This window comes from Gambusia affinis, linkage group LG14 (genome assembly GCF_019740435.1).
Source record: "Gambusia affinis linkage group LG14, SWU_Gaff_1.0, whole genome shotgun sequence".
NCBI classification, from domain to species: Eukaryota; Metazoa; Chordata; class Actinopteri; order Cyprinodontiformes; family Poeciliidae; genus Gambusia; species Gambusia affinis.
The window spans coordinates 14,633,110-14,648,586 of record NC_057881.1 but is presented as its reverse complement, the minus strand read 5'-3'; the positions used below and the strand labels follow the sequence as shown (position 1 = coordinate 14,648,586).

The following is a 15,477-nucleotide window of genomic DNA, read 5'->3' as shown; positions in this document are numbered from 1 at the left end:
GTACGGCTCATTGCGCCGGTATGGCAAGCCATAGCAATATCTAATCAAACCAAACTTCTAAAATTGTACTTTAGCTATAAATGATACGTTAATAATACTTATGTGGGTTAAAGTGCATGACTAATATCCTCAACAAATGGGAAAAAAAATTAGCATTAGCATTTTGTATACATTTCAGCACCAGCCAATGAAAAAAATAACACATCAAACTATCATTCAAATTGCATTCTGGATTAAAGAGGTGTATTTTGAACAACACAAAAATGCTGAAAGGACAGAAGTTGTCCTTTTTAGTTTAAAAAGGATAAGAGCAAGTAGAAGAAAAATATAATTTCAAAACTAAATTCCAAAATACATCACCTGCTCAAATGTTTTGGCACTTAAGTGCAAATAGTTTTACAAGCAAACGGAGACAAAACGATCACAAATTGTTCATAGACTCAGAAAAGCATATTCTGACACATGGAATCAAGTGACTGGTATATAATTTTTTTTAAATATGAACTTGCAGACTATAAAATTGTTCAAGTTTTAATTCTGTTATAAATTTTGAGTCTTGCCTGAGCAATAGGCGTCATTAAACTCTAGAAATCCTGTTGGGACTTTTGGTTTTGACGTGCCACTCAATGGTTATTGTGGCTTAAATTGCACATTCTCACATCTACAATTTGGCGTTACCAATCAACCTAACCTTTATGTTCTATGTGGCAATTAACCTTATGCACACATTATATAATGGTACCGAGAAGTAAAATGTTTTTAAAATGAGCAATCAAATACAATAATGTCCTGAATTTGGAATTGCCATTAGGAAAGTCAGTGACCTCAATTTCTGCTTCAAAAGAGCTGGCACATATAAAATTTTGTGAAAGTTTAATAAAAAAAAATCTATTTAAAAAAAAATGCTATTAACAATCTATAATATCACAGTAGATATGTCTAAATATTGTTTTTCTTCCTATTATGGTATCATTTTTATTTAACCTGTTATAAATGTATGCTGGATAGTAACAATCAAATACTTAGTTATTCAAAGTTGAAGTATAAGCATTTCAAACAAAACTACTGTTGAATAATTATATTATATAACTAATTTGTTTGGTTTTATTTTGCTTAATATTACCCCACACAAAGCTGTCAAGCAGATTGGTAAAGCATAATGTCATTTTGTTTTCTCTGTGATATGGCTGAAAAAGCGTGAGGACAACAGAAAGCTGTTTCTTATGTCACTATTAGTAAGAATGATGAACCTCTAAAAGCCTCACAGTGGTTGGCAAACAAATCAGACGCATTACTGCCTCTTGTGGAAATATTCATAGCATCAAATTACAGCAAAGTTTGTCGAGTCAAACAAAGGTTACAGCAGGAACGTGTTATCTGTGCAGCTTAAACACTAAATACGAGTTGATTGTAATTTTTCATTTTACAATCAGGGAAAAAGATTATCTTTCGATATGGTATTAAATGATCAAGTGTGTTAGTAATTATCTTTTTGAATGCTAGAACATCTATAATCGTTAAGTTTTGAACTTTTAAAATAAACTTAACGATGTCTGGATTTTTCTTCATTTTGCATAAAATAAATAAGAATAAAATTAAATTAAAAAAATACAGTTTCTCCAGTTACCATGGCAGATATTTAAAATGTTTCATCTTATTTCAATTCTGTTTCAGCTTGCCATGATTTCCAGACAGACATATTGCTTTTATGTCGTTTTTTACTAAGTAATTGCTATTTGATTAGGGTGAAAATGTGCTTTCTTATACCGTAAGTATGAACCCCATTCCGATTATAGAATACTCACACAAGTAATAATTTCAGTTTATTAAAAGTAAATATAATTTCAGAATTAACACTTTAGTCTATCATTATTATCTATTTCCTTCTGTGTTTTAAAACAAGAATCCACATAGTTTTTTTGTGGTGGATTCCCCGACATGGTGAATTACTGCCCCCTTTTGGCAGAGTTTATAGCACCACGTCACTGCCTTGCATTGGGAGAAAATCAAATATTGCCTGTGAAAACAATCATTAAAAGGAAAATTTGATTTATTTGAATTTTTGCACACTGATTAAAAAATTCAAACAGTAATGTATATTCCTTTGAATTTTTTTAATGTATATTCCTCAATAAAATCTTTAGTCATGTTACACATATTCAAAATTAAGTAAACGGAATATTAAATCTGCTTCATTTAGATATATGTATAAAAAAACAATGCGACTGAGTAATGAAGAGGGGTTCATTAAAATCAAAAATGTAAATTTCCCCTGCTGATGATTCTGTTTTAGATCTTGGAAATAACAATGATGTACTTCACAGAACGTGTTGGCATTACACAGAATGGGAAAAGTGAAATCAGTTGTCCTATGACAAACATGTAAATTATCTCCAATGTCAAATTTTACTTAATGCCTGAAAATTATATTTTGTCCAGGAAAAGATTAACATTGTCAAAATAATGTCTTCCCATTTATATGATGAATTAGCTTGCCATAGCCTCCAACAGAGTTAAGAGGGAGGGTCCACATCGCACCGGTCCCTTTGTTAAGCCCCAGTGTCTTGTCTGCTGGTATTGTTCGCCGTATTTGTTAAGGTCTTTTTTTAACCCCATTCACAAAGCTGGTCGTGCTAAAGATTTGCTGTACTTGCTGCCGTTCCAGTAAAATAAACATCCCAGAAAATTAAATAAGCCCCAATTCATTAGATAAAATACCGTAGCAAGTAGCGACCAAGATGTGGCATTGATATCAGAGAATTATCAATTAGAATTATGTAAAGAACACTGGTATTATTCCTCAGTTTGTTGGGTGGTGATGTTGTGGTGGATACACAAAGCAACTGGGTCTCCACGGTAACGGGTGCGTGCAGCCATGGCAGCGGCGCGCGCTGCACCGCACGGCCATCCAGTGCGTGGCTTCAGGACGCTTCGCTACATCCCAGGAATGTGAAGGGACGGCGTGGAAAAGAGAGGGGGTTTTACTCGGAGAATAAATAAATAATTAAATAAAGAGACCCCCAGCGGGCATTTGGGAAGGTGCCAGTGTCCACCCAGAGACACACACAGAGAGAGAGAGAGAGAGAGCGCTGACAGTGTGTGGATGATGTAATGCGGATGCAAAACATTCCCGTTAATTGGGTTACCTTTAGAGAAATATGGACACTTTTGGGACATTGACAGGCTGCTTGTTTGCTTTACGCCATGGGTAAACATAGCCAAAACGAGAGTAATGAGTCATATAAATAGCGTGGAAACAGAAGATTACACATAATTTATTATACCCTGGTGGGCGATAAATAACTAAACAGTTCAGGCTAACTCGTGGTGGAAAGAACTGCATGCCAGATTACATTTATGTAATTACAGGGTAAAATATAAGGCCAGATTTATTATCTATGAGCTTTATGTTTATGGAGGACATAAACATAAAAAAAGGAGTGGGCAAGAGGGGCAGGCAGAGACCACCTTCCATAATTTATGGCGATAAGATTAGAGATTTTATTTATTTATTTATTTATTTATTTATTTATTTATTTATTTATTTATTTATTTATTTATTTTTGTTTGTTTGTTTGTTTGTTTGTTTCTCTTTGCAATTCATACATTTGTAGTGTCACAGCCTCCCAGAAACATCCACCTAGCTATTTAATGTTTCTTTTTTAATAAATGAATTAATTTATTTTTTCTTTATTTTATCAGGGGAAAAAATCAAGCAAATTAAAACTTTTTGGGAGGGAGTTCTGGCGGAGAGCCAAGTTGAGACAGACATAAAACAAAGTAGTCCAAATAGGAGGTGGTTTACACTAAGGCACAATAATCACAGGAAGGGTTTGATAACAGGACATGTAGATGTTTCAGTTAGGAAACGGAATAAATTGAATATAAAGAGATTTAATCAGTCATAATTGGAGAACAATTAAAGTTATGCATTGATCTTATCAGAGTTCAGAACTGAAATCAGGATGAAATGTGTAGATTCATCTGAAAAGACATTTAAAGCTTTTGCAAGGTAGATCATACATATCTCTTATTTTATTTTATTACAGTTATGTGCCACTAGAGTAATCCTTCAGACAAGATATTTTAGGATTTGTATAGTCTTCCTGTGAGGAGAGTGAAGCAGAAACACAACTGCTGTGCAGTAGGATGATTTAGGGGTTTGATGCAGGCCAGGACCCTTCTGCATGTTGTTTGCATGTTTGTATGTGTCAGTACTCGGACACATACGAAACCAAGTCCAAAAACACGCATATGGAACCACAACTCCATAAAATCCACCTTTTATGGTTGTAAAATTGTAAAAAAGAAAAAGAAATGCCCCTGCTCCCATTTCTTATGCTTAATTTTTTTTTTTTTTTTTTTGGGGGGGGGGTTATGCTGATATTTATTAAACTACACAAAACAATTGTCTGTCATGGTAAAAAAAAAAAAAAAATTACATTATGAAAAAAGTATTTTCTAATTTGTAGTGCTTAATAATATTAAAGTAATACCAATTTTTACATACTGGGACACCAGAAAGGATTGAGCCGTTAATGTTGCTAAGTGAAAAATTTTTCAAATTCTTCAGTATATTTGCAGGAACGGCTCCCACATTTTCCTGCGCACTGTCTCTTTAAGAGCCTTTCCTCTGTACGCTGAAGGTTTTCAAGGCTGACGGCAAACAAACGACTGAAGTGAAACGGGATGCAGAGAAACAAAACCAGTCGTGACAGCACTCAGTTTATTCAACCTTAGTTTAGACACTCTCAGCGAGACAAACGTGTCTGCAGATGAAGACAGAAGTCACATTTGAAGTAGAAAGTGTACTTTTATTATTTCAAACTTTACTTTACACCCGTTGAGGTCTGCACCTCATACCTGTCTCCTTTATTCTCACTTTCTGTCACATTTATTATTGAAAACAAAAAAAGTCTCTAAAGTCTCCTTCGCCCCCCCTCCGTTCTGACGAGAGTCAATGAATGAGTTGCTCTGACTCGATGTCTTCCTGATACAACGAGGAGGAATACTGCAAACTCGCTAAAACAAGGCAACGTGATATATACAAAAAGAGAGAAGAAGAGAAACAGGTACTAAGCAAAACAAATTTGCTGTAATCCCTCCCACCCCCTCCATAATGTGACCCTCTCTTTTTTCTTCTTCTTCTTCTGTAAATAGAACCAACAAAACAATCATCGGCTGGTTATTTACATGCACAGTTCTACTTCCCACCCCAACAAATAAAAATAAAAATACACACTAATGCCTCATCCCAAAGCCATCTGATCTGAACACATGCCCCACAGATATTCCTGGAAACAAAACAGAAATTGGCACCTTTTATTATCAGGACATCGCATAGAGGGATTACTGTCCAACAGCTGCATTACGGTCCAAAATAACACCAGTCACACGGAGTGTGTGTGAGATTATTGCACGACAGACTTAACACTGATTGCTTGTTTGTTTAGTTCCTCTGTACAAGAACAAACACTGATTTATGCGAGGTTGATCCTTTAAGGAGTCGTGGTCTCGATGCCCTCTCCCACAGGCCTGAGGTGTGCAGTTGCAGCAGCATGGGAGGAAAGAAAGACGGCTTTGGGAGGAGGAAACTGCAGGACTGCTCTAGCTTGAACGTCACACTCTAAAACGACAACAGGTACGAGCCGTGCCTCGGTCTATCATGCGGCTCCGCCCCGCCAAAAACATCCATACACACACAGGAACATTCACCCCCACAAAGAAATCAAACAAACACAGAGGCGCAAAGTGGTCGTAGAGTCCAGAGTACAACCACGAAGCACCAGCTCGGAGCTGAGCAGTTGTATCGCACACACACACACACACACACACACACACACACACACGCCGACTCGGGAGGAAGCGCTCAGAGCTGGCAGTTTTGAGTGAATCTTCTCTGAATTCCCTCCAGCTCCTCTCCCACCGGGAACCGCTGGTTCGTCCCTGAGCTCTGCAACGTTCGTTTCAGGGCTGATTTCAGCTTTCCTTCCTCAGACACAAAACACACACGCAAACATGCTCACGCCGTCTCTCCTCTCCGGGGTCAAAGGTCCGCTCCTCGGGTAAACTGCGACACAAACGAGTGAGTGTAATCGGGGGTGGGGTGGTGGGCAACCTGCGGCTTCTTTCTTCCCATCCACAGTGACAACTTCAGACATGGGCCTCAAGGGGGCGCTACTGACACTTAACCAGCCCTGGGAGGAGGAGAGGATTAGATCATAGTCAGAATTAGAAATAATTCCCCTTTGATATAAGAAACACAGCGTATTTTATTATAATTTTATATGTTCAAACTAACATATTGGTGCATAACTTATTTCTGGAGGGGAAATTATACATTGTTTTTTAATTTATTTGATAGAATCCACTATACTCAGATCTTTATTTGTATTTTGCCTCTCTATGGCAATAGGTTGCAGAGCAACCTTTTACTGAAGTTACGGCTGGACTTTGACTAGACCACTCTAATAAATAAATAAGTTAAAATGGTCTGACTATATGTTTAAGTTTGTCCCATTGACGGATTAAAAAGCGCAGAGTTTTTCCAAAGTTTGGCATATTGGTTCTGAAACGTCTCCACATCTTTATTCCCACTATGCTCTTACATCACTGATGCCTTCTCAGTACAACTGGATTTATACTGAGATTACACATCTCTGATAATTAATTAAGTGACTTCTGAAAGAAGCTGACTGAACCGAGCTCTCATTCAGGGAGAACAGAACAAAAGGGACGTAATAATACGTCATGTTATCTTTCCTCCTGTTTCACAATTATGGACTCCACATTATGACGGTTAGTTCTAAATAAATCCCAATAAAATTCATTGACCTTTTCGGCTGTATTGTGACAAAACATGGAGTAGTTCAACGTGTGTGAATACTTTGTGACTCACGTGTAAAGAGGCTGTAGCTGCAGATGAGAGGACTTCTGGGGTGGCTGGTAGCCATATGAGTCGAATCCACCAATAAAATCAACTTGAAAAGGCAAAAAAAAAAAAAAGAAGAGAAATATAACATCAATATCACCAAGTGTTCTAGTTTAATCCGAATCTCTAAAAAATAAGAGAGTTTATGAATTCATCTGACTGTATCTTGGATTTACAGCAACATCTTCTGTTGAGCACAGAGGCCTTTAAATGGATGGTTGCTGATTTTGTGACCAGAAAATGCTTTTTTTTCTACAGCTGAGCAGCTTTTCACCTCTCTTACCACCCTGCTCCCCAGCCCTGATGGCAGGATGACGTTTGGTCTTCCACCAGCCCGGCTTTCCAAAGATCCAGAGGTTTCAAAACCTTTTACTTGACCCTCTGACTATAGATACCGGCCTCACAGCCTTACTGGAATGTTCCATTGCCTTTTAAATTTTTAAGAGTGTCTCAGACAAATGGACCTCTATGTCCCGTGAAAAACTATATGAAATAGCCCAGGAGCCAGTTTATTCTAATAACTTATCAAAATGGGAAAGATGAGAGAACATTCCACTCAAGCGAGGCGATTAGATTAGCAGGTCATCGCACAACTGCTTTCCTTGAAAGATGTGTTCAAGAGTAGCTAATAGACTTAGGTCTGTTCCCCTTTTAAGTGATTTACCAGAGGAACCATTAAACCTGACCAAACGGACCATATAATATTTTTCAATTCACTGCAACTCATAAATGAGTCATAATTACTCATGAGGATGATGCGGTCATTTACTAACATCCATATAAAATATAATATTGAGGACGACACATACAAAACTTTTCAGACTTCAGAGAAAGAACATCAATCATATGACGTCCTACACCAATTTTTGTGTCTGAAAGGGTGAGAATTAAACTCTGAAAGGCCAGCCAGACCCACAGATGGCCGGCCCAACGGACAGCTGCTGTGGCGGAGGGAGTACTCCAGCCCACATAATGCTGCCCACAGACGGAGAGCTCAGATCACCCGGAGGGGAACCCTGCGCACTGAGATCTCCAAGCATGACTCACGCAAGAGAAGACAATGAGATGGCATCGCTCACACCCAAAACCTATTGAGCGCTACCACAACCCCTCTCGAAAAGGAACATCCTCGGCAGCAGGATGAGTCGACCCGATATCGCTGTCACGACCCTAGCAGGCCCTCAGAGAGCACTCACAGCTGTCCTCGTCATCCTGGAAGACTTTGCTCACGTAGCAGGCGTACACGAAGCCGAAGAGCTGTTGAGAAGTTCGAAATATTCCAGTCAGATTGCACATCTTGGCTTTACGGTCTTTGAAAAAAATAACAACGACGGGTGCTGATGCAAACTTTAAAAGGAAGTCACTTACAGCCAAAAGGATCTGGATGGCCGAGCTCAACACCTCGATGTACTGGTAGTCGAGGAGACATCCTGACACCGTGATGACGTGATGGTCGTCGGGGGCCATCCGAGAGTCCAGCACTGGCGTCACGAGGCAGCCAGGGCCGTGCTCCATCCACCACGAACGGTGGAGGGACGTGTTGAAAGTCATGAGAAAGTCCCTGTCCTGGAAAGCGTCTCATTGGTCAGCGACGTTTCTCCGCACAACATACAGGGACTTTCACAGCATCAATCAGTCTTCAGATGTTACAGACTTTTAAACACCGGAAGGAGAGGTCTGATACCTTTAAACATGCTCTAATTCGTCTTTACTCAGGTGCAATTTCTATGCAAGAAGGAAATCTTAACGCTACACAGCAAACCATCGTTTACAAAAGACAAACTACGTTATTTATTAAATTAGAAAGTGCAAAAGCAGCACAACTCTGAAATTTTAAGTTAAACTGGGCCCATTCAAAACCTGAAATTGTCAAATTTCAAAAGTGGATATACAACATCACCATTAGGGATGCTTGTCCTGAATGAAATAAATGCAATTATCAATTTTATACTGTTTAGGCAAGTATCATGTTGCCGCTAAACACATATGTGTATCACATAATTCACTATCTACTGCCCAAGATTAAAACTTGTTGACTATTTTTTTTCTAACTCATTCGGATTTTCAAAACAACTACAATTATTTTTGACTCTATTTTTGTCTCGTGTCATTTGTTGACAGAAATTTCTATCCTGGTTTTAGTCATTCAGGATGAGTTTTCATCAAGTTTTAAGCAGAAAAAAGAAGTTGGGTTTGAAATGAAGTTTATTGAAGTGACAGTTTATTATTACCAAAATTAACACTGTGTGAAAAGGGTGAAAAGTGTGAATCTATGTTCATGGCAGACTAATTAAATTTATCCAGGTAGAATTGTAACTATTTCTAGAGGTAATAAAAGATTTAAAAAATATAGAATTTTGAGATTAACGATTAATGTATTTATGGAAATCACAACAGTGATGATGGAGGCTGATATTGATTATTTTCTGGTGTCATGACAGCGCTGCTGAATGGTGAAACAGTTGCAACACAAGCTCTGCTCATTTTTTCTATCCTAATCATCTCACTTTCTCAAAAGAACTTCGGTTTCTTGATATAGCACGTAATCTGAACTCTATATGATTTTTTTTTACCTGAAAAACTGATTTGAAACAAGTGATGTAAATCTCAACTTTTTTCTTAAAATAGATTGTATAAAAAGTAACAAAATAGGTTTTAATTAGAGTAACACATGGACTCTCACAGAACTGAATATGTTTACCTGTGACAGGTTTCCCACTTCCAGGTAGAAACAAATAATGAAGGAGTTCCATCCAACCCACAGGACCAGCCATACTGCATACTGCCAGAAAGATCCAATCAAAAGTGCTTTTATGAAATTAAATCAGTTCAGTGACAGGAATGTGGAATGCTGCTAGGGGCGGGGGTTTGTGGCACTCACAAAAATGAGGTATCTGAAGCGAAACTGCACAGTGCCAAACATGCCCAGGATGACGGCCATAATGTGCAGGAAGTTGGCCAGGATGGGAGCCCACTGGTAGCCCAGGAAGTCAAACACCTGCCTCTGGAGGGCCGCCACCTACGGAGGTTCGGATGCACACACAAAGGCCTGTCAGAGGAGGCATAATCAAAAGCACGCAGGGACACAAAGCGTCCTCACTTAATCAAGGTATCACACACGCACAGAGTGACAGGGACACACATGCACGAGGCTGCCGCAGCTGTTACCATGGAAACTGCCTGGAGCACCAGCCAGTCCAGTGACTGTAAAAAGGACCACCCCTTACAAAAAATAAAAAAAAATAGCTGGGCCAAACTAATGAGAATCTATGGGCCAAATCCCTCTGCTGCACAAAAACTCATCAGCACAGCAAACAATGGCCACAATGAGCAGCTCTAACGAGGCTGCTAGGCACACTCACACCATGTCGTACTTATTAAACATTATAAAAGGAATGTCTTAACACTTTACCACCTGAATTACATAAAACCTAAACGTTTTTGCTGTCACACAGATTCTGAATTCATCAAAAGTTTATGCTGCGTGTAAATTAGCTAAATTAGGTAGAATTTATCACAACTTCAACCACTAGATGGCATCAAAGTGCTTCTAATGTGATGCAGGGTATGTGTTGATTATGCATCAACAGGCGTCTGTGGAATATATATGTCACTGTGACTGTAAGACAGTTTAGTTTGACCATTGTTCATATAGACGAGCTACATGGCTGCCCCAGGCCAGTAGGAGGCGCTGAAGATATCTGAGCTCTGAAAAACTGAAATGTGTAGAAAGTTTATCAAGAATCAGGCTAATTTCTAAACATGCTTTAAATATTAATGACATGTCAAGTAAGTCAGTTTTCCATTTATACATGTATCTGTTTCCATAAATGACAGTTTTCTATTACAACCAATTAAAATGGCAACGTCTTGCCAAATTGAATATACAGTATACTTGCCAAACAAGTAGTCCTGTCGCAATAACGAATTTTGCCAAACAATAAAAGATAATATTGTTGTTTTGAGACAATTTCCAACTGTAACAATGGAAGAATAATGCAACACTTTCCCAAACATCAATAAACTTAGAATTTTGATGAACATTTAAATATTGGAACCGGAAAACATTTTAAGTATCCAAAATAAATAAACAAAACAACAGAAACAACAACTAAAATGAATTCTGGAGTCTCTGTAGACAAAATTGTCTTTCAAAAAAGGGATAATTGATACCAGACTGAAGACCGGTTTTGGTAAAAGGAGAGAGAAAAGAGAAAAACGATGAATCAAGCAAAAGAAAATGATTGAGTTTTTTTCATGCGACTAATTGATTTATTGTTAATTGTGACAGGCCTACAAACAAGTAATAGAAAACAACCTTTTCTACAATATTCTTAGCTCGGTTTTTATTAATTATCATTCTGTCACTGTATCAACATCATCAGTTTTGTTGTTGGTGTACTAAGGAAATATGAAACTAGTGTTAAAATGGACAACACGGAAAAAAATTAGATCTTGGACACTTTTTATGGCATATTAATGGTGCTGTGGTGCCTGGTGACCTTTAACAGGAAGTAGGGCCCCTAATTATATTCCGTTTAGAGCCCCGTACATTCATGGGCGAGTTCTTCTAAAGATTCACAAGATTTTGCCTACACCAACATGCAGAGGCTACCCTGTTCCCTCTCCTTCAGGGAACCACAGCCTCGCCTGTAATGTGGGATGGCGCCCCAGCAGCTGCAGCTGAAAGCTGCGTGTGTGTGAGTGTGTGACTGTACAGGGAGGCTGGACAAAAATGTCTGATTACAATGTGTGTGTCTGTAGCACGCCGCTCTAATTATATCTTGGTGGTTAGAGAGGCAGTCTCAGCTGTGGACACACAAACACACACGTATATTAAAACAGAGCCGACCCAAGGCAAAAAGTGAACTAAGCAGCTGCTTAGGGCTCCCAAATGAGGGTGATTTATCAGTGCTAATCATGCAAAGCAAAACTTCTGGTCCTTTGTGTAAAATATTACATGTAAATCAGTGTGCTTACGTTGTAACAAGTTTTAAAATACATGTGGAACAGATCAATGTAGTAAAAGTAAACCAGCTGGTTTCGCTCTACGTCTTCTACCTTGAAAACAGGTAAACTAATAAAATCTATGACAGTAAAAAATATTAATACAAAAACCTATCATGCTAAATATATCAGTTTTGATGGCTGATTTTCTGAGACCTCTGCATCTTAAAATTTTTTTTGTAATTTTCCTCAAAACTTGCTGCATCAAATGAGACATACTTGTTTCATGCCCTCTAGTGGAGGATTTAAGTACAACTGAAGCCGAGGGCCAGTGTTTTCCAAAATTCAGAGATGGCAGTGTGAACTTTCAAGGAACAGTTTCCTCGTGAAATGCAAACTCTTAATGTTGGAACGATTACAGAACATGAGTTGTTTTTAAAATGATATGTCCTTTTTTTTAAAAAAAACTGTCTAACAGAGTCGTACAGTAGATGATGTAAATATGAAATGCTTAATAGCGATACTTCAAGTAAAATTATATTATGGGTCAGTATGTATGTTTTATACCTGATTTGTCTTCAAATTAAATAGCAAAAGCAAAACCTTCAACTCTATATTGTTGAACGCTTTATGTAAAAATATAAAATGTAATATTAATGTAACAATGTCAATATTTAGATATTTTTGTCAAACCATCTAAAAACAGTTTTTAAAGTATAAGATTTTCCTACTATTGTTTATTTTTTATGAGAGTTTAAATAGTCAATACATCTGGTGTACATTAAATGTAATTTGGAGAACTGCAGGGATTTAAATTTGAGTGATAATACAGGAACATTAGTAGAGATTTATGTTGGCTTTAATATGTGCCTAGGGCCCCATTCAGTCTTGGACCGGCTCTGTATCAAAGCATGCTCACTTACCAGCTGCAGTGAACAGATCACCAACAGCGTGCATCTGCCGTCACACTTCCCCATTTTGGAGGGCTCGGATCGCGGCTTCGAGCCGCGGAGGCTCCGGGGAAACGACGAGTCCCCGGTCAGATCCAGACTGCCTTCCCGTCTCAGCTCACACCATTCCCGGGATGAACAGACCCGCACAAGGCCGCCGCCACCGCAGCCGCTTCCTCCGGCGCTTCCACTCACAGTGGCTGATCCATCTCTAGCCTCCGCTTTTGTCTACACAATTCCAGTCGCGGGAATGTTTTCAGGGGGAGGGAAAGGGAGAGGTGATGAGAAGGAAGGAGGTGCTGGGGGAGTCCGCTTCACACCGGCCTGCTGCTGCTGCTGCTGCTGCGAGGTCCGACCGACTCCGAATCACCTCGGCCACACCTTCCGGAGAGGGGGGACACACACAAAGGCACAAAGAGAGACGGAAAGCTGTCACAATCTGCCCCTGGCTGCAGACTGAAATGAACATCATATGATACCGGATCACACGGAGGGGGGGAGGCAGCGAGGAGGAGGGGACCGACCCCGCATTAACACTACGGCTAACGGTCGGCTCCTCCGCCGCGGACACAAAGCAGCCCGCCCGGACTCCTCCTTCCACGGCGGGTTTCCATCCCATTCTCCCCGCTGGGATCCCACTCTGCTAGGAGAAGCTAAAGAATAAAGAATCAAGTTAACCTACTCACCAGCACCGGCTCTGGCCTCCTACGTCTCCGTCTCCCAGCGTCTTTTGTCAACAATCGGTGCCGGGGCGAGCGCAGGAGGAGCCGGAGGGGGGTAGAGGGAGCGAGATGAGGGGGTGGGGGCCCACAATCACAGTGAGCCCCCCCCCCCCCATTGAGGAGCTGTGAGGTTTCTGCAGGGGCGTTCAAAAGAACTACAGACACCCGGGAGAGTGGGGGGTACTGGGCACCCCATTCACCTATAACGCTCCAGAAAGTTTCTATATTTGGTTATTATGAATTTAAGAGCGGACAGGCCGATCTTCAGTTAGTAACAGTAAACTTTTTCACATTAAATATACTTTGATTTATCCTGTTGGCGATATGACCCCAAAGGCCAAACAATTTCTACATATAAAATATCAACACCATCTAGTCCAGAAATTAATGTGTAATACACGACAATCCTAAGTGGCATTAATTATTAGCAAAACATTCTGTTTGGTGGATGACAACTTCAAGATGTTTCCTATGCAGAGAAGCTGATCACATGTATTGGTCGGGTGTGATTTTGACCTTTTCATCCAAATAAACTCTTCTCAAGTTCTGAAGGTTCTGTTGCCTCTTCCATGCTCTTTAGTCAGTTCTTTACATAGATTTGCATTTGGGCTCCAGTCCGTCGACTGACCGGGTCAGCATACTGACCCGGTCAGTCAACGGAAACCAGCTCGTAGTTTCCATGTGTGTGTGTTTGGCGTCAATCTCTTGCTGAAAAATCCAATTCAGTTCCATCTTCAGATTATTAAGAGTGTCGCTGTACTTTGGATCCATTAATCCTTCCTTTAGTTACCTGACTGTGGACTGTCATAATTAGGATTGAATTTTTGTGTATGTCACTGATTTTGAATCTGTATTTATTTCTGGACGTAATATGGATCTGTTTGCTTCGTGCTGCTCCTGGAGTCCTTGTTGCTATCTATAAACTGATTTGAATTAAAATATCAACACTTCTGTTGCTGAAACGTAACCAAGCATTTTTTTGGATGATACGCTTTACCTTTCCACCTCAAAACATTGAGGATGAAGTCCACCCATCCGTCCATCGTCTGTATCCGAATATGGTGGCTGGTGCCTACCTCAATAAATGAACTCCATTTCCGACATTCCCCCTTCATTGCATCATCCCATCAATGCTTCTCCAAGATGTCCATTGATGCTGTTTACAACCACATTTAGGGGCATTGTAGTTTGTATGATGAGCTAAGCAGATGCACAGTTCCACCAGGTGTTTGCTAATTGCCGCTGCCGCTAGTCTGCTGGAGACGGAAGCTCAAAGGCGAAGCTTTGCATAAATAGGTGGTGCATTGTATGACCAGCCATTAAGGCGTCAGATTCTTTCTTCTTTTTTTTTTTTCCTTTTTTTCTCCGAAGAGTTTTTGCGGCGCTAGTGGCTCGTATTTTTGCGACAGCAGGCAGACAGGAAAGAGGGCAAGGAGACGGGGGAAGACATGCGGTAGGGGTCGTTGGGACCGGGAGTCAAACCCGCGACGTCCGCCGTCGAGGACTGAGGCCTCCGAACGTGGGGCGTGCTGTGGTGGCGCAGGGGGTTAGCACGCCCCAGAAGGCGTCAGATTCAAGGATTTCTCAAACATGCATGAATGAGTCAAAGCAACACTCCGGGTATGTTTGATGAGGTAGTGACATTATAACATAACATGGTTCAGAAAAGTAAAATTTATGTAATATTAAAGAGGTTCAGCCAAATGCGGAGAATGAGTCAGCGTGTTATCATCAACACCAGTGTGGACTCTGGCCGAGGAGAGTCCAGTTTGTGATTATTGTTCAGAGGGGAAATAAAAGGCACACTTTAACAGCCGTGGTTCATTTCTGCCAGACCTCAAGCCAAGCCTAAGTCAGCAAACACTGCCGGGAGATAATGACCGCTTTATGAGCACGGAAAACAGCACCCGCCATGTAATAGAGTTAT

The 15,477-nt window shown here is 40.0% G+C and overlaps 1 protein-coding gene across 1 annotated transcript; it reads right to left on the bottom strand.

The window, feature by feature from the left end:
- Positions 1–4,715: 4,715 nt before the first annotated feature.
- Positions 4,716–14,080, bottom strand: nkain1 (sodium/potassium transporting ATPase interacting 1). The gene is made up of 8 exons (XM_044138649.1): positions 13,515–14,080; positions 12,802–13,209; positions 9,813–9,950; positions 9,633–9,713; positions 8,300–8,497; positions 8,128–8,188; positions 6,899–6,980; positions 4,716–6,197 (listed from the first exon to the last, which is right to left on the bottom strand). The coding sequence occupies exons 2-8, from the start codon at positions 12,853–12,855 to the stop codon at positions 6,188–6,190; spliced, it is 624 nt and encodes a 207-aa protein (XP_043994584.1). The 5' UTR covers positions 12,856–13,209; positions 13,515–14,080; the 3' UTR covers positions 4,716–6,187.
- Positions 14,081–15,477: the final 1,397 nt, after the last annotated feature.